Here is a 22843-nt window from a genome sequence, read left to right on the forward strand (position 1 = left end):
AAATGAGAGCAAAGAGTTTGGAGTTTACACATCTGGGTTCAAGCCTCAGCGACTCCATTTACGGGATGGTGAACTCTGTAAGGCTTGGCTCCTTCCTCTGTACAATGAAGATGTCAGTATTCCTACTGATAGTGTCATTATGAGAACTGATAAGATAATACAAGCAAAGCACTTAGCATGGTGCCTGGTACAAAGTAAGGACTAAGTAAATGAAGGCCATTAATGCTAATTCTAGTATGAACAATAACAGTATAACACAGGTAAGCTAAGTGAGTATGCACAAGCGGCTAAGCTGAAGCTTAGACAAAAGGTTCTATTTGTGTCTGACAATCTAATATATTAAGTGTACAAACAGGCATGAAGTTGGGTGTTCTGGGGGGCCCAGAGTTTTTAATTCTATTTTTGATTTTTTGCAATTGTCTAGATATACGGCAGTCCATTATACTGTTCTTTCTACTTTTATATACATTTGAAAAATTCTTCATATGAAAAGTTTTATAATAGTATCCAAAAAGAAAACAATTAATAAGCTGACAGAACCTGATATGCCAAATTGTGATTCATAATAGTTAAGTAGCAACAAATGGAAATTGTGTATATTCTCTAAAGCAATTAATTTTGAAGACAAAAATACATTACAATTCCAGAAATCAGCATGCCTCCCTTCTGATATACCATGGTGACTGGACTGATAAGATTTCTTCCCTCTTTTAGAAAAGAAAAACAAGGTAAAACAGGTGACACATAATTAAAAGTGCAATACAAAGTAATTAACCTCATTTGCTTTTCTAGGACTATTCATTTCTTTGTAACCCTTTCCAAAAATCAACTTCCTATCAGAATATGTACTATCAAAAAAAAAAAAAAAAGAGTATGTGCTATCATGCCTTCCAAACAATGAATAACAAAACTGTTCAGCATTGATGACCAATGTAAATCACATGAGTTTTTTAAAGTTTTGTATCATCAGATCCATGGAACTAACATTACAGAATTATATAGCTAATATATTTTCTCATTTTAGGAAAGCATTGTCAGAGATTTTAAGATGCCAGGGAAAAATGATTTAAACCAAACCTAACTTGTTGTCAAGCTGCATACTTAAGATTTATACATTTTATGTATGTAAATTCAAACCTCAGTAAATAAATAAAAATGGGTAAAAAGAAAGGAAAAAGAAAAAATTTTCTACAAGAATAATCATTATTAATAAGATATTGTCCTTGGGGGAAAAGAACAAAAGCATAATAACTTTTATGTAGATAAACCATAAGAACTATAAGATCAAAAGCTCAGAGAGCATCCACCAAATTATTTGCTTACTATATACTACATGCTTGGCATTTTGCCAGATTCTCAGAAGCCTTCAAAGAAGTCTTAAAAGACTATTGACCTCCCAGCAGTTCCTTCTTTTCCAGTCCAAGTACCACTAGAGTCCAGGTTCTTATGACTCAAGGCCGAGTCTAGTAGCCTGATGCTTATAGCCACCTGCTTCTAGGATCATCCTTTTTTGAATGATGGCTAAACTAATCTGCCTATGCACAATTCCATTTGGGGTACATGTCCTTTCAGGAGTTCTTTTATGCCTACCCACTGTCAGCTGAATTGAGTATAAACATCTGAGCTGGACATTCAAGGTCAGACATAATATATATGGCCCTTTGTTTCCCACTACCCTATGTAACACTCAATGTTCCAGACAGTCTGGACACTTCTTGTGTCTCAACCTTCCCCAGTTTTTCTTGTCTCAGCAGACACCATTGACTGAAACTCTACCTACCCTCATCTGCCTGTGAACCCATCCGGCAAGGGCCATTTCAAATGCCATCTTCAAAATGACTTAACCTGGCCTGTTTCCCTCATTTGAATTCCCATAGAACTTTGTTAAGTTTCCCTTGAATAAAATGATCGTAATCTACCTGGCTATAATTATCTACTTGTTTAATTCTCTTTAATAAAAATAAAACCCTCGAGGGTGAAAATTATAAGATCACATATTTACCATTTATGTCACCTCTGAGGAACCTTAATTAGTGTCTTCCACATTGTAGAGGTTAGACAAATAATTACACTAAAGCATTTATAATGTACCATGAAATTATTAGGAATGGTATAGAAGAAGGAAGTAGTAAACAATATAAGACTATACATGAATAAATCCTAAATGGTGTATAATATATTACAGATGTGACAGCAGCTTGGAGATGAGAAACATTGCTTTAGAATTCATTTTACAAAAGACATATTGGCACTAATTTACTCTGCAGCAGTCTCTGGGATTAAACTGTGGAGCCCAAGGATGAGTAAGACCGTTCTTAACTTCAAAGAATTAATACCTGGTGGGAAAGACAGACAGGCACACAGGAAATTGTGACAGCACAGGCTGAGGCTGTAAGAAGGAAGTGAGTCTAATGGAATCCCACACAGGGGCACCGAAATTTGCCCTAAGGTTAGGATGTCAGTGTGGGTGCAAGATTAGAGAGAACTTTTAGCCTGGAGGGTACAAGTGACAGTAAAGTGAATCCATGGCGGGGGCAGGAAAGTCAAACCTAATGGCCCCACTGAAGTCTGAAGCAGGGAATGGGAGCAGGAGCAGATGAGGGTCACTGTCCTGGAGAAAACTTGCTGAAGGAGGTGGCATTGAGGTAGAAGCATAAGGATTCAGAGAGAAAACTGGCAAGGGAATGAGCTAGGAGGCAGGTCTGAGAAATGACAAGAAGAAATGACTGGCTAGATCAGAAAACTCATCCTGGGTAGTAGAAAGGATATGAATGGAGCAGGTAGGAACACATTAGAGAGGGCTTGGAATCAAGGCAATTCCTTGAATTGCATGCTGAAATGGTCTTTAAGAAGTACACTTTGGCAGGGATGAGATGCCTGTTTTGGGTTAGCTATAGATTAAGGCCAATGAAATCAGTCCCAAGATTGGTGCAGAAATCAAAATGTGAAATCATAAAGGAACTGGAATGGAGAGGGCATTGGACAGATTGGGGAGCTTGCCCTGCAAGGTTCCCTTCTCAAAAGGTCTACACCTAAGTCCTACTGAGTGGACGTTAGCTTCTGTAAGTAAGGCCCAACCCTGGCCACAGCTGATGAGACCAAGAATGGACACCAGATCTAAGGAGAATAGATCAAACTCTAACCATGTTTCTAACCAAGGAAAAGAGAGGTAATTTTCAAGATGGCAGTTACAAAAAAGTCACTGTGAAAAAAGGCCCTGAGAAGGGTGGAGGGCAGGAAAGGGCATAATTTGCTGACTAAACAGAACAGGCTTATGTATGGGAAACGATACAGCATAGGAGCTAAGAACTTGGACTCTGAAGTCTTATTGCCTGGGTTTAGGAGTCAGCTTTACAGTTTACTAGTTCTGTGAATTTGGGCATTTTTCTTATTCTCTCAGGGCATCCATTTTTTCATCTGTCTCATGGAAATGAAAAACATATCTCTCTATAAAGTGTTTTGAGGATTACATGAAATATACAAACAGAGTACAGCAGAATGCCTAGAGCATAGAACAGTCAATAAACACTAGCTATGAGGAACACCCACATGTCTTGGTAACTAACTGTGGGATAGAGAAAAGAAAGAATCAAAGACGGCTCCAAGAAGGAGAAAAATGGGGAACAAACAGCCATCTTCAAGTATAAAACGATCACCGGTGGCTCCACTTCTAGGAATAATGAAGTAAAGCAGTTTCTTACCCTTTGGTACTGTGTCTTCTGTCTTATTAAGTAAAGTCACCTTCAAGGTTTCTCCATTAATCACTAAAAGATGGCCCTCTTCACAGCCAACATATATATCACTTGTTGGAGTCCAGCAATGCATAGATGGGTGAAGCAAAGGATATAGATCATCTTTAGGCTTCAGAGAAAGATAAGAAACCTTGTGTTAAGACAGCATGCATGGTTTAAGAGCCAGAGAAACACCTAAGTAACTTCCAAAAAGAAACAAATGAATATGGACCTATATACATTCATTGGTCCTGCCATTTGCCAAGATCTAAGTGAGCTTATCCTTCCTTGCTCCATTTATCTCTCTATATTTTAACTCATAAGAATATATGAGATAGTCTTGTCAGCACATTTGGAGTTCTAGTGTCACAGATTTTCATGAAAATTCTGAGTAGCAACATCTACCATGTTTCTTGGTAGAGTTTTTTGGTGTCTTGAATCTAAGAAAGTCATTGTCTAGCTAAAATCACCCTTTTTGAGGAAGATTTTTGTCAACATTTCACCCTCCTGATTCTGCGCGGCGGTGGGAGGGGGTGGATATGATTTTTCTTGAGTGGTTATGGAGAGGTTGGCCTAGATCCTTTGCTTAGTTAGCTTTCATGGGAAATGAGAAGAGGACACTCGCCTGATTCTGGTGGCCTCTCTAACAGGGTTCACAAAACATCCTCTGTGATTTTGATACCATGGAAAACTCAAAGAGAAATGCACAAAATCTATTCAATGTACCTAAAAGAAGTTGGCTTTGGGGAGTAAAAATAACATGGACACGGATCTAAAGCAAACTCTTCCTGTAAAGGAAAAGGCAGTGAATATTTATAGGTTTTGTGGACACATAGGTCTCTGTCACATATGCCTATTGTATTTTTAAACACCTCTTTAAAAAGTGTACAAGAACATTCTTAGCTTGGAGCCAAACAAAAGCCTGTCATGGTTTGTTGATCTCAGCCTTAGACTGTAATACTTCAATGGTACATCCCCTGCAGCCTTAAATACTCATGTCTTGCAGGGGAAGACCCCCTTTGTCAGCATGGAGCAGGTCTCCTTTTAAGTATAGGCCTACCTGTTCTCCTTCCTGGAGGTCAAGGCAGCTGTGGCAGCTTTTTAGGGCATTTGCTCCCCACAGCACTGATTAAAATTCTGAATTCAGGATATCATAATAATAGCACTTCTTCCTTTTAATTAAACAAGTCAAATGTACTAGTTTACTTATTTTATATTGAGAACATAGCATTTAGAACCATCTGAGCTTTTTGTTATGCTATAGCATTATTTAGAATTACAGTAGCTATAACATAATGCTTTGCTTTCTTTAGGATCCTTACACGCACTGGAACAGAAAACATCTTTAATAAGCTATTGGCCAAATGAACAGAATTTTTAAGTTCCCTGAGAGCTCCATGTTTATTGCATTCTTTTGTTGACCTTTTCATTCACCTAACAAATATTTATTGGAGACTTACTATATTCTAGGTACCGTTCTAGGCACAGGGATGTAGCAGTGAACAAAACAGACCAAAAGAAAAAAAAAAAATCCCTGCCCTTATGGGGCTTACATCCTGGTGAGGGCAAACAGAATAAAAATAAGTTAAGAAGTTAAATATAGGGGTGCCTGGGTGGCTTAGTCATTAAGCATCCAACTTCAGCTCAGGTCATGATCCCAGGGTCCTGGGATCGAGCCCTGCATCCAGCCGCTGGTCTGTGGGGAGCCTGCTTCTCCCTCTCCTACTCCCCCTGCTTGTGTTCCCTCTCATCGTGTGTCTCTGTCAAATAAATAAATAAAATCTTAAAAAAAAAAAAAGTTAAATATGTAGAAGATCATATGCTGAAAATCACTATGGAGAAAAGTAAACCAGAAGTGGGGGAATACTGCAAATCTATATAAACAGTCATTTTTCCGTTAAAAACTCCTCAATATATGCAAGCCATCTTTCTAATAAATACTCAATTATTTGAATAATGTATTATATACTATTCATTTAGGACTGGTTTATAGATTCAAGGTAAAGCAGGTTTGGTGCTGCCAAAGTAACCATTTCTACTAGATTCTCAGCAAATATAAACTTGTTATGTAACTGATATTTAAACAAATATTTATTGGATATTGGTTATATATCAGGCATTGTGCTAAGTCTTAAGCGATCCCTCTTCTCAATAGGCTAATCACTTGTTGAGGGAAGAAGAAGTATGAACAAATATCAGAATCAGAAAACATGGTAGATCATAGCAGACGGGTGTGAAATATTGTGGGAGCATTGATGAGAAAGCACTTCGTTCCTGGTGGAGTGAAGGAAGGGTGGAGAGAGAATTACCATTTGGAATGGACCCTGAAATATGACTAAGGCAAAAATCATACACAGCAGCCATTGCCATGATAATTCTTTTAAAGGATATATTGACTTTGGTCAATGATTGATATACTTCACGCCCTCGTAGTCTTGGATTGTTAGAAAACAAATACTTGATTAATAATCTAGCCACCCTATGGGCCAAGAAAGGGGGGCAAAACAACCCAAGAGGATTAAACTGCTGCTGATTAATGACATTTTTGTGGTATCTAATTGAGATTTGACTTACAGGGAAGTTACTCACTGGATGCCATTATATAAAAGTTTCTTGGGTTGTCTTGATGACATCTAACCTTAGACTATATATCACAAGGAGACAGACTCTTACATTATGGCAACAGGTTCAAAAATCTTTTTAAAAACACACATATCTGGTTCTCACACCAGTGGACCTATATGTAGGCAACAGAAGGTGAAGATTTAAAATTTGGACTTTTCTGGCTATATAATGTTAAACTGGTATTGTGTTTGACTTTTCTTACTATAAGATAAACACGGGCTTATCTTTCTATTACTCTCTTTCATCAATAAATATGTTCTGGGCTATTTAAAAATGAAAGTGATACGATATGGATTATGTGAGCAGAAACAATAATTTTTAATTCTAAAAATTCTAAAACTTTTAAAAGAAAAATGTGCCCAAGAGTATTTAAACATATTTGTTGATAACACCACCTTGCTTAGCTCTCTGGACTCATAAATCAAACATTTTGATCACTTGAAGACTGAACATGAAAAATTAGAATCCAACTTAATATTATTGCTTTAAAAAATGTAAGTATCCAAATATGCTTCAGCATATTCCAGTTTATAAAAGAAATTCCTACTTAGTGACTTCTGCTAAAAAAAAAAAAAAAAAAAGGTAGATGGAAAAAGAAAACTGTACACTTGAGATCGAATTCATTATCTTGGATCTAGTTTCTCCCCAGATAACATCTGCCTTTGATTTCCCCCTAGATACTGTTTCTCTTGCCTTAAATAAGTTGTGTAATGTGATGCAGGCCTATTTAAAGGCATATAATGTGCCTTTATAGTGTTAGCTAAGAGAGACATAATGGGAGTATTTAATGTTTGTAATCTTGTGAAAGTCCATAGCCTGTCAATTTTTAAGACTCTTATATGCATTAGTTTATTACTGATTTCTTTGCCATTGGTTGATACCCAAGTCACAAGAAATGTCATTCAAAGGAACAGAATCAAGACATTTGCGATCTATTTTTGGTTATGCTTTCACTAACTGTACAGACATTAATCCGTATTTTAGCCATTTTTCTCACCTTACTTATCTATAAGGTGAAAAAATAAATATTGGAAAAAATAATTTCTAATATAAATGTAAACTATATGGTTTTATTAACATTCCCCATGTGATTTTTAAAATGTGGAACTTTAGCATTAAATTTCTGTTTTCAGAAAAAGGTTAAAGTGCACTGAGTACAAAAATCCTAGGAAACAAAGACGTCTGTTTATTATGAGCATTTTAAAAAATGGTTACTCCACATTTAAGTATTTAAGGAAGGCATTTCATAGCATTTTTCAAATGACAAAGATGGATGACTGAATTTTATATATTTTAAGTGGAGTTCATCTGTGGTGCAAAATGTGAAAGATGAGGGCGCCTACAGAAATTTATGTCAGAAGAAAAGATTCTAGATAGTTGAAAATGTGGGTTCCTAGGCATCAAATACTAAACATAGAAGCATTTTTTATTTTTTCAAGTTGTAAACCTTGATGGCTGATCTATTTGTATTTACTTTGCTGCCCCATTGTGGCTGAGTTTGGTTGTATTTCTAAGGCTGCGATTTGTGCTATTAAAAGGAATCAGTCATTTTCTGTGTTAAAAAAGTGAACAATGATCATCCTTTAGAGCTTTAGAGGAAATACTAAGAGCATACACAATCTTATCTCTCGCCTCTCAGAAATTTTAAACAAATTAATTACCACACTGAGTTATTTTTAACATTTATGGCTTAATTCTCTGCAGTGGCCAAAATATTTGGGAGCTTCTACTTCCTTTATCCTTGGCTTAGAGTTTTAACACAAATATTATTGTAACATAAGTTTAAGAGGCTTAGCAGAATCAAGCTCCTGTTTCCCAAAGGACCTTCATGTGCTATCTCTGCTCCCTGCCTACCCCTCGCCCTGCACCTGCACCCAACTCCACCTCACTTACTTTGTTGCAGCCCCACAGGTTTTCTTAGCTCCTCAAACATACAGATTTATTTTCTTTCCCTCAGGGCCTTTGCACATACAGCACCCTCTGCCTGACCACTCTTGACCTGTTTGTAGCGCTGAGCTTCCTTGTCCTTTAAATCTTGATAAATACGTTGAATGAATGAGTGTATAGCTGTTAATAAACTCCCACTGAAACTTTCTTCCACTATTTTCCAAGGCCGCCTTCTCTCCTGGATTTTTTCCTATTTGTGTGTTTCTTGTCAGAGCTGTCTTCTAACTCTCGATTCTTGGCAAATCAGTTTCCTCTCTGGCTCTCTCCCCTGACACCCTTACTCTCCTTTCTATCATCCCTCTCCCACTCCAGTGCTCCACTGACCCCTCTGTGGTAATGATTCTGCTGGCATCAGAGTCTCCAGTCCTACCTTCTCCATCCCAGCAATAGGTCTGCTTGCCCAATTTCCACCTGGCATTTATACCTGGATGCCCTCCCAGCACCCCAAATTCAATATGTCCAAAACTGAAATCAGGTCTGGGCCCCTTCTTTCTGTTATCAGTGCCATTCTTCCAGTTAACCGAACTCAAAACTTCAAAGCCCTCATTTCTTGTCATCACCAGGGCTAATCTGTATGGAAAACCAGGATGATTCTCTCTATCCTGCATGTCTCGTGGGATGGTATGAGAATCAAATAAGAAACAGGAAGAGGTGCCAGGTAATTACCCTGAAAGTTTCTGCCTCTTCTCCTACTAGCCCAGCAATGGCTGACAGTGGGAGCACGGGTCCATAGATAAGGTCCTTAGGCAATGAGGTGGGGAAAATTACATCTGTTTCATTACAAAATGACCCATCTTCCATAGGTAGTTTTACTGACCTTTAAAAAAAGAGAAATCAGAATAATCAGATTAACAAAAACGAGTCACTGATATAACTACTACATATTGGTGATAAACAAGGTGGGGAGGTATTAAAACTTGTAAAAAACAAGCAAACAATCCAGATAAACTCCAAAGAATAGATATAAAAATATATATATCACAAAAGTACAATAGTGCAGTTATAAATTAAGTACATAGGAATTTTCCAAAATTTTCAAAGTTAAAGCCTAAAGCAGGAATTATACATTTGAACACTGGCAGGACCAGGCAAATGAGCTGTGACCAGGTGGGGGACTGTGGCAAATGGGAAAGTATGTTTCCTCCTAAAGGTGGTATAGGTGCCACTCAGTTCCAAATAAGAGGGTTTGTTGAGAATTCTGGTTCCAAAATTTCAAGAAACTATCATAATCTGGATATTTATGAAAAATTGCTCAAATATTAAAACTTGCAATTAGCTCAAGTAAAAATCAATGTGAGCCAAAATAAACATATAGATCTTCCTAGGTTTATGACGGAGTTATGTCCCAATAAACCCAACGTAAGTTGAAAATATCATAAGTCAAAATGCATTTAATACCCCTAATCTGCTAAACATGAACATCATAGCTAGGCCTGGCCTGTCGTAAATGTGCTCAGAACACTTACGTTACTTGGCAAACTACTTTAGTTGTCAAGTCACAGCTGGGCAAAATCATCTAACACAAAGCCTATTTCATTATAAAGTTGTGACCCTCTCAAGTAATTGATTGAACACTATAATGAAGGCACAGAATTGTCGTCAGTGTGTAGGCTGTTTACCCTCCTGACCATGTGGCTGACTGGAAGCAGCAGCTGCCACCGCTCAGCGTCACAGGAGAGTACTGTAACACATATATTAAGCCTGCGAAAGGTTAAAATTCAAGATTTGAAGTACAGTTTCTACTGAATGTGCATCACTTTGGCATCATCCTAAAGTCGAAAAATCTTAAGTGGAATCATCCTAAGTCAAAGATCTTCTGTATCTGTAGGTTGTATTCAGCTACCTTTGCAACCTCGGTTATCAAGGATTCATTTTCTGGGCACCTGGATGGTGCAGTTAAGCATCCGACTCTTGATTTTGGCACAGGTCCTGGTCTCAGGGTTGAGAGATCGAGCCCCGAGTCTGGCGCTGTGCTCAGTGTGGAGTCTGCTTAAGACTCTCTTCCTTTGCCTACCTCTCCATTCTATCTCCCTCTCTCTCTCAAACAAATAAACAAATCTTTAAAAAAAAAAAAAGGAATCAATTTTCAAATCTTCCATATGTCTACTTTTAACTCATAATATGATTATAAAGGGTGTTTGAAAAATTCATGGCTTTATGCATTAAATTAAAATTTTCTTTGGTTATGTCTTATGTATGATAAATAATTTTGAAAAATTATCATGTAAAAACAGTATCTATTATTCAAATTAAAGCTTGCATGTTTTCTAATCCTGCTTGCTTTCTGAACCAGGACAATCCACTCACTTTGCCCCTCACTTTAGTTGCTTATAGAAAAATCACAACTCATCATTCAGAACTAGAGGAGAATGTTCAAGGCAAGCAAAAGGAGAGAATGCCAAGATAAATTTTTTGCCCACCTGGCAAGGATATGATAGAGACATTACCCATTTTATCAGTGTCTCTGCCTAGAGACAGATTTGACTACTCGCTGGGTTCTTAGAAAAAAGAAATTGAGACACAAAGAGTACTGAACACAAAGATGTGTCTTTCTTAGGGCTCTGTTAAACAACTTTGCATTTTCCTTAAGAAGGCAACTTTTCAAAAATTGCAATTTCAAGGATATACATGATCCAATACCAACTTAGTCTTTAACATGGTGGAATACATTGGGAATAATAAGTTTAGAGGCACTTTGAGTCTTTGAACTCTCCTTAACAAACACACCATTATCATCAACCACCAAGGCATTGGTCATAAATTTTCTTTTTGACCCAGTGCTATTTAAACAGGTAACTCCCAGGACTCTACCATATGCAACTACCCTCTGTTTATAGATTATATGGCTGAAGGAATAATATATGCTTTCCGCATCTATAAGTTTATTTTTGAGATTACAATTGGGCATCAAAGTAATAGGATCAAAATTCATAACTGTCCTTTTTATAAATAGGCATGTTTTGAAACACCAAAATCGAATAAAATTCTGGCAAATTAAACCATGTTGGGAAAAGCTTGAGAATGCCTTGAGGTTTAAAAGAAACTCATTAAGAAATCAAGTCATAAAGAATCCTTGCAAAATGCAAACAACCACTCCATAATTATGTATAAAGATATTATATAAAGATATTGTAACTTAATTATATTATGTATAAAGATAATGTATAAAGATATTATAACTTAAGATGTTTAATATGTACATATAAAGGCAGTTAATTCATCGAATTGATGCAATAACATTACATTAATGCAAACTAAGATCTCCACTTAGCTGTGTAGTAACTAAGTCTCTTACTTCGCTTTGAGATGATGCTCCTCGTTACATTTTTCAATGGTCCACACAGTTACTGCACTTGGACTTGATAAGCACAGCTGGTGCCAGTTCATAGGGTTAAAAGTCATCTGGCTTACATCCACACCAGGTTGTGACTTCTTGCACAAAATGACACCTGCTTCCCAGTTCCTTAGAGGGAAATGTTGTTTTGTAAAAAAAAAAATAATTCATTTGAATTTCATATCTTGAGAACATTTATCTAATTATTTGAAAACAATCTTAATTCACAATACAATTTATTTAGTCCATGGTGTTAAATATAAAATTTATTAATAATGATGCTTATCATTATACTGTACCTGTCTAAGAAAGCAAAATAACTATATGTTTTAAAAATACTTTGTCTCAACTAATCTTTGACAAAGAAGGAAAGACTATCCAATGGAAAAAGACAGTCTCTTCAACAAATGGTGTTGGGAAAATTGGATAGCCACATGCAAAAGAATGAATCTGAACCATTTCCTTACACCATACGTAAAAATAGACTCAAAATGGATGGAAGACCTAAATGTGAGACAGGAATCCATCAAAATCCCACAGGAGAACACAGGCAGCAATCTCTTTGACCTTGGCCACAGAAACTTCTTGCTAGACATGTCTCCAAAGGCAAGGGAAACAAAGGCAAAGATGAACTATTGGGACTACATCAAGATAAAAAGCTTTTCCCCAGCAAAGGAAACAGCTGACAAAACCATAAGACAAGAAGGATGAGGGAAGATATTTGCAAATGTCTTATCAGGTAAAGGGCTAGTATCCATGACCTATAAAGAACTTATCAAACTCAACACCCAAAGAACAAATAATTCAATCAAGAAATGGGCAGAAGACATGAACAGATATTTCTTCAAAGAAAACACACAAATAGCCAACAAACACATGAAAACATGCTCAACATCACTCAGCATGAGGGAAATATAAATCAAAAGCACAATGAGATACCACTTCACACTGTTCAGAATGGCTAAAATTAGGGGCGCCTGGGTGGCTCAGTGGGTTAAAGCCTCTGCCTTTGGCTCGGGTCATAATCCCAGAGTCCTGGGATTGAGCCCCGTGTCAGGCTCTCTGCTCAGCAGGGAGCCTGCCTCCCCCTCTCTCTCTGCCTGCTTCTCTGCTTACTTGTGATCTCCATCTGTCAAATAAATAAATAAAATCTTAAAAAAAAAAAAAAGAATGGCAAAATTAACAACTCAGGAAACAGGTGTTGGTGAGGATGTGGAGAAAGGGGAACCCTCTTACACTGTTGGTGGGAATGCAAACTTGTGCAGACATTCTGAAAAACAGTATGGAGCTTCCCTAGGAAATCTTCAAATCTGCCATTTCTTTTCTCTGACCTCATGGCATTTGCACATATCTTTTCTCTGCGTAGAATCCTCTTCCTTATCTTCACAGGTTGGTTCCCACTCATCCTTCAAGTACTATTATAGGTTGAAATGTGTCTCCCTCAGATTTATACGTTGATGTCCTAACCCTCAGTACCTCAGAATGTGACTGTAATAGGGTCTTTACTAAGTTAAATGAGGTCATTTAACGTGGCCCTACTCCAGTAGGATGAGCATCCTTATAGAAAGGAAAGGGGGAAATATGGAGACTGACCCATATACAAGGAAAACACCATGTGAACATGAATACAGTTATCACAAGCCAAGGAGAAAGGTCTAGAACAGATTCTCCCTCATAGCCCTTGGAAGAAACCAACCCTGCTTACACCTTGATCTTAGACTTCAAGACTCCAGAACTGAGAGAAAATAAATTTCTGTTTTGTCCATTCAGTTTGTAGTACTTTGTTAATGACAGCCCCAGCAAACTAATCTATCCATCAGTAGGTGAGTGGATAAACAAACTGTGGTATATTCATTCCATGAATAGGAAGGCATGAACTATTAATACATATAGCAGCATAAGAGAATTTCAAAATAATTATGCTACATGAAGAAAGTAATTATGCAGCATAAGAGACAGACCAAAAAAAAAAGTCCATAATGGATGCCTCCATGTATATAAAATTCCAGAAAATGCAAACAAATCCAGAGTGATAGAAAATACAACAATGGCTACTTGGAGGCAGGGGCTGAGGGATGGGGCAGGAATGGCGTAAGGGTGTGTGTGGAAGGGCCAATAAGGAAGGATCAGAAAAGGACACAAGGAAACTTTGGAGTGACAGATATATTTATTATCTTGATTATGGTGATGGTTTCATGGGTGTGTACACAAGTCAAAACTTACGAAATGATATTCTTTATATATGAGCAGTTTTCTAAAATGTCAATTATACCTTGATGAAGCTACTTTTTAGAAAAGAAACTGCATAAACTGAATATGGTTCTCTGAACCTAGATTATTATATTTTTGGATAAGAAATGCAGGTGTGTAAGGTATATCCTCAATCATTCCCCAAATGGTTTGTACTTCCCCTTAAAAGAAAAACTGTCCCTCCCAAAGGAGTTTATATTATAGACAGAAGAGTGAGTACAGCTTTGAGGTTGGCCCTATGAAATGACCCAGCAAAGACCACAGATGTGTCTTATCCACAGGTATTTCCTATGCAGCTGGCAAATGTGGTGTAATGTTCCACTCTCTGAACATATAACTGTTCTAAAGTCTCTAAAAACAATTACTTCCAATTTAGCTCTAATAGAGAATACATCTTAATTTCATCATTAGTAGAAAACAGGCAAACCACTCAAAGCTACCATTTATTTGAAGGAAAGATGAAACTTTATGCCTTTATTATTCTTTACCCAACAAAGGAAATATAACACATCAACAAAAAGATGATAATTTGCTCTCATATAGCTTTTGCCCTGCCAAACTTTATGCCTCAAAGAAGCAACGTTATTCAACCTTCTGAACAGAACTTCTATTCCTTCCATTTTTTTCCCTCGTTCCAGATTTTTCACATCTATGTCTTTTAATACAACCTAGAAGGACAAGACTAAAATGAAATCCAATGAAAGGAATTCTGCAGCATGCTGTAACTTACCAAAGGGCCAGTTCAAATTCTGGGAGAGAGGAGTAACTAGCCAGGTAGGTACCACAGTAACTGAATGAAAGTAAAGTGTAGTCTAGAAGAACATTGCCTAAAATATAAAATCCATTACAAGGATTTAATTATCATGTTCAGATTAACTAGTCTTACAGTTTATTTCCCTTATCTAATGGTTTTCACATAATTCAAAGGCATTTAGCTCTTGGAATAACAGATCTCCTAGCTGATTTCTAAGACTATGAACAAAAACTAAGAGCAAAGTTAAGATTCTTTTTTTAAAGACATTAGATTTGGGGTGCCTAGCTTGCTCAGTCAGTAGAGCCTGTGACTCTTGATCTTGGGGTTGTGAGTTCAAGCTCCATGTTGGATATAGAAATTACTTTAAAAAAAAAAAGAAAAAATTTAAATATACTAAAATGAATTAAGACCATGAGGTCACTGTCTCTAGACTTTAATCAAAATTGAGCACACTATACTGTGTATGTCCCAGTGTGATTTGAAATGACCCAAGAACAATTACGTATTCCATAAGTATATGAAACATTATAATTAGAAAAGTTATTCAAACAACTTTAAATACTCTGGGGTGTTGTAATCATCCTAGCTTACTTCCTGATCTCTATACCTTGGGCCACAGCTGGCCCTTTGTTCAATATCTTCCAGTTCTTGGAACAGCTATAAAAAGTTCTTTCTCATTTGTCCCTGTAGTTGAAGACATGAAATAGAAATTTAAGCTTTAGTAACAACATGTTTAAAATGTGCATCGTGAGGATGCTTCTGCCCTCCTGCATATGAGGATCTGATTTCCCCTCTATCTGCTGTTCTTCAGTGTGTTTCCATAGGTACCAGCTCTATCTTCTTCCATGTCTGTCTTTTGACATTCGTGTCTCCTGTTATTCTCTGTACTTTTAATGGTTGTTTCCTGCTTTTTTGCCCTTCTCACTTTAACTGACTGTAATAAAATGCTAAACTTCATCATTTATTGAATTCATTTAGCATAGTCTGATCAACATCGAAAACTTGTATTTATTGAGCATTCAGTGCAAAAATAAAAATTTTTCTATGGGATAGAGGCCTCAATAGAATAATTTTCTATCCTTCCTATAGACATTTCATCTCCTGACTGAATATTATTTTTTATTTTGTTATTTTCAATTCTAAAAAATACATGGTATTTGAATTAAAAAAATAAATCTTTACAAGAAAATATATCCTCTGTAATCTCACTATGAAATTTGGTAAACTTCTGGTATTTTCTTCTGTGTTTACGTGTAAATATACATTTTTTCTTTAAATATAACTTTGAAAAAAATGTTGCTTTTTATAACTGTACCAGTCATGGATTAAATATTACATACAACAATTCATTTAAAAGACTTGGGTCGGGGCACCTGGGTGTTCAGGAGGTTAAGCCTCTGCCTTCGGCTCAGGTCATGATCTCAGGGTCCTGGGATCGAGCCCCCATTGGGTTCTCTGCTCAGGGGGGAGCCTGCTTCCCCCCTTTCTCTGCCTGCCTCTCTGCCGACTTGTGATCTGTCTGTCTGTCAAATAAATAAAATCTTTAAAAAAAAATAAAAAGACTTGGGTCATACAGTGTTACTCCTATTTACATTATGTTGAGCATTTTATCATTAATAATTCTTCAAAAATGTGATTTTTAATGTTTATATAATACTCTTATGAGATTTTTAACTTGTTTAACCATATTCATATTACTGGAGATGTAGAAGTTCCTAATCTTTTGCTATTATGAGAGTGCTATTAACTCCAGCACATACAAATCTTTGGCTATATTTCTGATTTCCTTAAAATTGAATTCTAGTTCCTCAACTGAGTTTAACTGGGTCAAATATAGTAATATTTACTTCCCAGGAAGATTGTATCAATTATTCCCACTTTGGGGGGATGGGCTAAATGGCTGATGGGTATTAAGGAGGGCACTTGTGATGAGCACTGGGTGTTACATGTAAGTGATGAATCATTAAATTCTACTTCTGAAACCAAACTACACTGTATGTTAACTAACTTGAATTTAAATAAAAACTTGGAAAAAAAATTATTCCCTTCAGCAAGAAAGTGTGCTAGCGGTGTGCCTGGGTGGCTCAGTGGGTTAAAGCCTCTGCCCTCAGCTCAGGTCATGATCTCAGGGTCCTGGGATCAAGCCCCACATCGGGCTCTCTGCTCAGCAGGGAGCCTGCTTCTTCCTCTCTCTCTGCCTGCCTCTCTGCCTACTTGTGATCTCTGTCTGTCAAATAAATAAAATCTTAAAAAAAAAAAAAGAAGTGTGCTACCAATTTCACTGCACTCTGCCTAGCAGTTATCAGCTTTCAAAAATCGTGATCTTGATAAGCAGAAAAATTTCATCTCGGCTCAAACATAAGTTTTTAAGTAAATATTGAGAGAGAATATTTTTGATATTAGTTTTTTTGATATTAGAATATTTTTGACATGTAATTTTGTGGTTTGGGCAGTTACTTTTTCCATGGTTCTAATGGGATGTTTGGTTTTTTTCTTATTGTTTCATAAACACTCTGAAAATACTTGATCATATTTGTCCCAAATATCTTCCTCAGTTTATTTTTTGCCCATTAATTTTTCAAGGTAATTTTGATGTTCTTAAATTTTAAATTGACATGTAATCAGTCAGTTTTTCTATTTTTAATTTTTTCCTTTGTGTGAAAGGTTCTTCCCCATCCTGAAATCATTTCAATATTCTACCATACTTTCTGCTTCTCAAATGGGTTTGCTGTTTATATTGAACTCTTATTTTTGTCTGATACATGTTTTGATGTACAGTATAACATGAATATACAACTTGATACTTTTGTTCAAATAATTTTTTAAAGGTTTATTTATTTATTTAAGTAATCTCTACACCCACGGTGGGAATCGAACTGATGATTCCGAGATTAAGAGCTGGATGTTCCATCGACTGAGCCAGCCAGGCGCCCCTCAAATAGTTTTTTTTTTTTTTAAGATTTTACTTATTTATTTGACAGATGGAGATCACAAGTAGGCAAAGAGGCAGGCAGAAAGAGATGGGGGAAGCAGACTCCCTGCTGGGCAGAGAGCCTGATGCGGGGCTCCATCCCAGGACCCTGAGATCATGACCTGACATGAAGGCACTGAGCTACCCAAGCGCCCCCAGTTTTCTTAACATCAATGTTAAATTTTTATAACTTTTTATTTTATTTTATTTGACAGAGAGAGATCACAAGTAGGCAGAGAGGCAGGCAGAGAGAGAGGAGGAAGCAGGCTCCCTGCGGAGCAGAGAGCCCGATGCGGGGCTCGATCCCAAGACCCTGAGATCATGATCTGAGCCGAAGGCAGCGGCTTAATCCACTGAGCCACCCAGGCGCCCTCAATGTTAAATTTTTAAATAATCTATATTATCTATTTTGGGGAGGAGGGGAGAGTATAGTTAGCTTTTATATATTCAAGCCTGTCCCCTGTCTTCAACTCTTCCACTGCTGTAGTGATCTCTGCACCAACACCACACTTCTAATCACTATAGCATAATATTAAAAGGACCCTGTCTTACCATCATTCTCTTTTCAATTATTCCTGTTCTCTACTTTTTCTTCTTCTAGGTGAACTTTGGCATCATTTAAGTTCTCCTTGCTCTCTAAAACATGATAAACTTAGGAATTATTTTCTGTGAAGAACTATATAATAATTAGTCTTTCCATCCAGGAATATATCTATATATACTTAAATATTTTAAATCAATGATATTCTTGTAGTTTTCTTCACTGAGGTCACTCACATTTCTTCCTGAATCATTTCTAAGTATTTAAATTGTCTACTTGTGGGGGTATTTTGAAACCAGTATCTTAATAGCATTCTTTTATTAGTCCTTGTAGAATGTTACATTACCCATAATCTCCTTTTCCATAGCTATACTTTTTCTGTTCCATATTTTATTGCATTGGCTAGAAATTTCAGGTTGATGCTAAATAACTGTGGTAACAATAGGTATCCTTGATGGCTTAGTTATCATTTTATTGTGAATATGTTTAGAGTTTCATTATTTAAGTGCTGGCTACTGGTTTGAATTAACTTTTAATTGCTTGGATAGGGCTACAGTCAAATAAACAAAATGTTAAAGATGAAGAGTAATTACAGTCCATCTGGACAGTTGCCAATATATGAACATATGAATATATGCCTTAAAAGTTGTTTTAGGGGCGCCTGGGTGGCTCAGTTGGTTAAGCAACTGCCTTCGGCTCAGGTCATGTTCCTGGAGTCCTGGGATAGAGTCCCACATCAAGCTCCCTGCTCAGCAGGGAATCTGATTCTCCCTCTGACCTCTCCCCTCTCATGCTTTCTCTCTCAAAAAATAAGTAAAATCTTTAAAAAAAATTGTTTTAATATGTTGAGAACACAAATTTCCTCACAGATGTATAAATTATAGGTAAACTCCCTGGCTTAATACAAAGACTTATTTGACCCATAAGGCTTATTAAATACCTAAGATCAGCCTCAAGTTCTCCTGAGCTTTCTACCCATGATGCGCTAAATGAGGGAATCATTAGATGGAAACTCCAGTATGTGCAGTGGCCCATTGTGGGTCAGCTGTATCCATGAATAAGTCAATAATAATAAATGGCAGGTAACAATGATTGACATATGTGTGTGTGTGTGTGTGTGTGTGTCACACTGACATATCAATTATATATGTGTCAACATGACATATATAATTGATATATCAAATATATATATTATATATATATTTATACATAATTTCATTTCTTATCACCGCAGGCTTAACAGTAGATCCTACCATTATCCCCACACCTAAGGAAATTGAGGCTCAGAGACTTTAGAACTTGTATGATATCAGTTTACTTGGATTTTCAATGAATCATCAGAAAAGAAAAAAAAAGCATTCTGAAAAAGCACTAAACTGCATTTAGTGCTGTAATAGTCTTCTAGCTCCGTGCTTCCTCACCCAGGGAATCTTGTTAAAAATGCAGATTCTGGGGGCGCCTGGGTGGCTCAGTGGATTAAGCCGCTGCCTTTGGTTCAGGTCATGATCTCAGGGTCCTGAGATCGAGCCCCGCATCGGGCTCTCTGCTCTGCAGGGAGCCTGCTTCCTCCTCTCTCTGCCTGCCTCTCTGCCTGCTTGTGATCTCTCTCTCTGTCAAATAAATAAATAAAATCTTAAAAAAAAAATGCAGATTCTGATTCACTAGACCTGGGATGAGAGCCATTTCTGCATTTATAACAGGCATCCCAGGTGACGCCAATGTTGAAGGTAAGGAGACCATAGAGTTTGAGTGACAAGGCTGTAGCCCACTTAGTTAAATTCTCTCTGATCAGCCTGACACCTTCTTTAAAAGTGCAGATTACGAAAAACAAAAATAAGCATAAAACACCCTTCCTTCATTTATGAGAACTAGATTTCGTCACATAACAAAATCCTTCATTTACGGCAGATAAAGAGTCTTGCAGGTTACCTTTTAATTTGTTCCTTCTGGTCAGTCCAGGGAAGTTGTATATGTAGATGACAGGTTTGAGCCTCCGGTCAGAAAAAGCCACAACTTCATAAGGAATGTTAGTTGCCACGACACCCACAACTCCATTCATACACTGGAGTACAGTCTTTTTCTTGGTTTCAATATTAATAAATATTACAAAATTCCCACAAGGGTAGCAGATGGTGCTGTTGTTGATAAAATGAACATTCTGCTTAGGGAATCCTTGGACCCATCTTTGGGGGGGGAAAAATGTCACCATCAACAGAATACATTTCCAATACTTTTTTTTAAAACAAAGTAAACAAAAAGGCATCAAAATATTTGAAACACATCTATTCTATTCACACACACTTTCTGCCCAAAACCATCTCTAAGATAAAAGAACACATATGTGAGCTGTGAGACCACTTTGAATCCAGGCACTATAGAAATTTAGTCTTGGGTCTTCACAGCCTTCTTCAGAGAAATTTTTCAGTGAAGCAAATCCTCTGATCAAATCTGAGAAAGTCTCAGAAGGATTTCTGGGGTGTTGAATACTCGGAAAAGAAAAAGTAAAAACCACAGACAGAGAGAAAAGATCTTGATATAATAGAAAACAGCGTGTATCCCGGGCCGTTCTATTATCTTTAGTTTTGATTTTAAACATAACTTAAAACAACAACAACAACAACAACAAAACACTTTGAATGGGGCAGCTTGCTTTGGGGTTGTAAGCCCAGCAGAAAAACTATTTCTTTACCGAGATGAAGGGTGTATGCTGTTATCTCAGATCGAAGAATACAGATAAATGTAGAAAATAAGTGGAATCAAGCCAACACGGGTCAAAAGGTTAGGACACAACAGGAACGCATTTTTAAGGAAGGGATGTGCGGTGGGTGTATGCTTCGGAAGGAAAGTCTGATTCTACTTTTATTTAAATATTAAATTTATGCTTCAGGATGGTGGGGAAGGAAAGAAAGGGACACTGGTCTGGTGAGAGACTTCCAGAGCCGCGAGAGCAGAGCCGGGGCCGGTGGAAGTTACTGTATGAAACTCAGCTGTGGAAGCAAAGCAATACCGGCTTTGTGCAGCTCTTTATGCTTTTCAAAGACCATAAAAGGGCAAATAACTCCGAAGTTAGTGGATGGTAGTTGATGGTAGTGGATGGAAGGGACTGACTAAGGGATTGATGGCCCTAACCTGGGTGGGGGGGGGGGGGGGGATCACCAAAGATGACTAGGACGGGATGGCAGGATGGGTGTGTGTGGGGGGGGGCGGGGGGGGGGAGGTAGGGGGGTTGGTTTTGTATGAAAGGTCAGGGGGAAATGGAGTACGGAGCCAGAAAGAGGAGGCAGAAATGAGGAGAAAAGGACAACTGTGGGTAAGTGAGAGCGGGGGAAGGTCGCAGAAAAGGGGGGCGGGGGTGTGTGCAAACAGCCGGATATGGTCCCTGAATAGGAGGACGGGGGATGGAGACAAGAGGTCACCCAGGCAGTCTGCAGGAGAGAACTGGGCGGTAAAGAAGAGGTCCAAGCTTCGGGGAGAGCAGGTCTAAAGAACAGGAGGAAGAAGAGGGTAGTGAGGGGATTAGGTCAGAAGCAAGTTTCCGGGAGACCCCAGTCAGTCGCCCGGCGGCGGACGGCCGCACCTCACAGACAGGGACGCGCCGGCGGTGGTGTAGACGTTCTCCTCTCGTTCCCGGCCTTGCGACATGAGCCGTGTTTCTCTCAGCGGGGTCCTGCGTAGGAAATGTCCGAGACCGGCTCGGGTCTGAAGCCGTTACTTGGAGGTCCAGTCGCGGCGCCCGCAAAGCGTCCGCTGTTACCATCGTATCCAGGAGACTGTAACCCCTGCTCCCATTGGCTCTGTCCCGTAGTCCTGCTTCGTCTCGAGCCTAGCGGATTGGTGGAAGCGCTGCCAGGCCTCAGCCAATGGAAGAGCGGTGAGCGAAGAGAGGGGCGGGCCCCTCGGAGCGGGTCTAGCCTTGGCCAGATAATTACAATATTAATAATATCAATAGTAGAAATAGGGGCACCTGGGTGGCTCAGTCGGTTAAGCGGCTGCCTTTGGCTCAGGTCATGCTCGCCGGGTCCTGGGATCCAGCCCCACATCAGGCTCCCTGTTCAGTGGGGGGAGCCTGCTTCTCCCTCTCCCTCTGTCTGCTGCTCTGCCTGCTTGTGTTCCCTTTCCATCTCTCTAATAAATAAATAAAATCTTTTTAAAAAATCAATAGCAGAGATTAATATTGTGTGCTGACCGTGCCAGACATTGTTCCAAGCGACACGCAAGCATTAGTTCATTTAAGCTTCAAATCATCCATCAGTCCCATCTGCAGATAAGCCAAGTGGAGTGGAGAGTGGAGACTTAAAGTCGAGTGTTATCTAAATCTAGAGCCCCAAGCCTTTAATTACTGTATTGCTCTCCAATCGGCCCTCCGCTACGTCAAGGAGGCAGACAGCTTCAGGAAGCCACCTGACCTAAAGGCCAATCTTGTCCTTGTTTCTTCCCTTCCCTCATGTACCCTCTTTTTTCTCCCTTCCTTCTCTTCTCTCCTCCCTTCCATTCCTCTCCTCTTTCCTGACCTCCCCCTCTCTTCTTTAGGTCTCTCTTCCCTGTCTTGCCGCTTTCTCTCCTTCCTTTCATTCACAAATATTTACTGAGTATCTCCCATGCATTGAACTAGTCACTTGAGACAACATAATGAGCCAAACAGATAAAAATCTCTTCCTTTTGGAACTTAGAGACTGTTGGAGTCCAGGAA

At 38.3% G+C, this 22843-nt stretch overlaps 1 protein-coding gene across 1 annotated transcript in view; it reads right to left on the reverse strand.

Annotated features, from left to right (window-relative positions):
- Positions 1-21795, reverse strand: part of CFAP43 (cilia and flagella associated protein 43) — a 115743-nt gene extending 93948 nt beyond the window's left edge. The window contains exons 1-7 of the mRNA XM_046027569.1: positions 21731-21795; positions 20083-20336; positions 14618-14714; positions 11599-11766; positions 8970-9120; positions 3702-3861; positions 640-707 (exon numbers count right to left, since the gene is read on the reverse strand). Of these exons, the coding sequence (XP_045883525.1) occupies positions 640-707; positions 3702-3861; positions 8970-9120; positions 11599-11766; positions 14618-14714; positions 20083-20336; positions 21731-21795 (963 nt within the window). The remainder of the gene's footprint in view (positions 1-639; positions 708-3701; positions 3862-8969; positions 9121-11598; positions 11767-14617; positions 14715-20082; positions 20337-21730) is intronic.
- Positions 21796-22843: the final 1048 nt, after the last annotated feature.

The sequence above is a fragment of the Meles meles genome, chromosome 13, assembly GCF_922984935.1.
Source record: "Meles meles chromosome 13, mMelMel3.1 paternal haplotype, whole genome shotgun sequence".
NCBI classification, from domain to species: Eukaryota; Metazoa; Chordata; class Mammalia; order Carnivora; family Mustelidae; genus Meles; species Meles meles.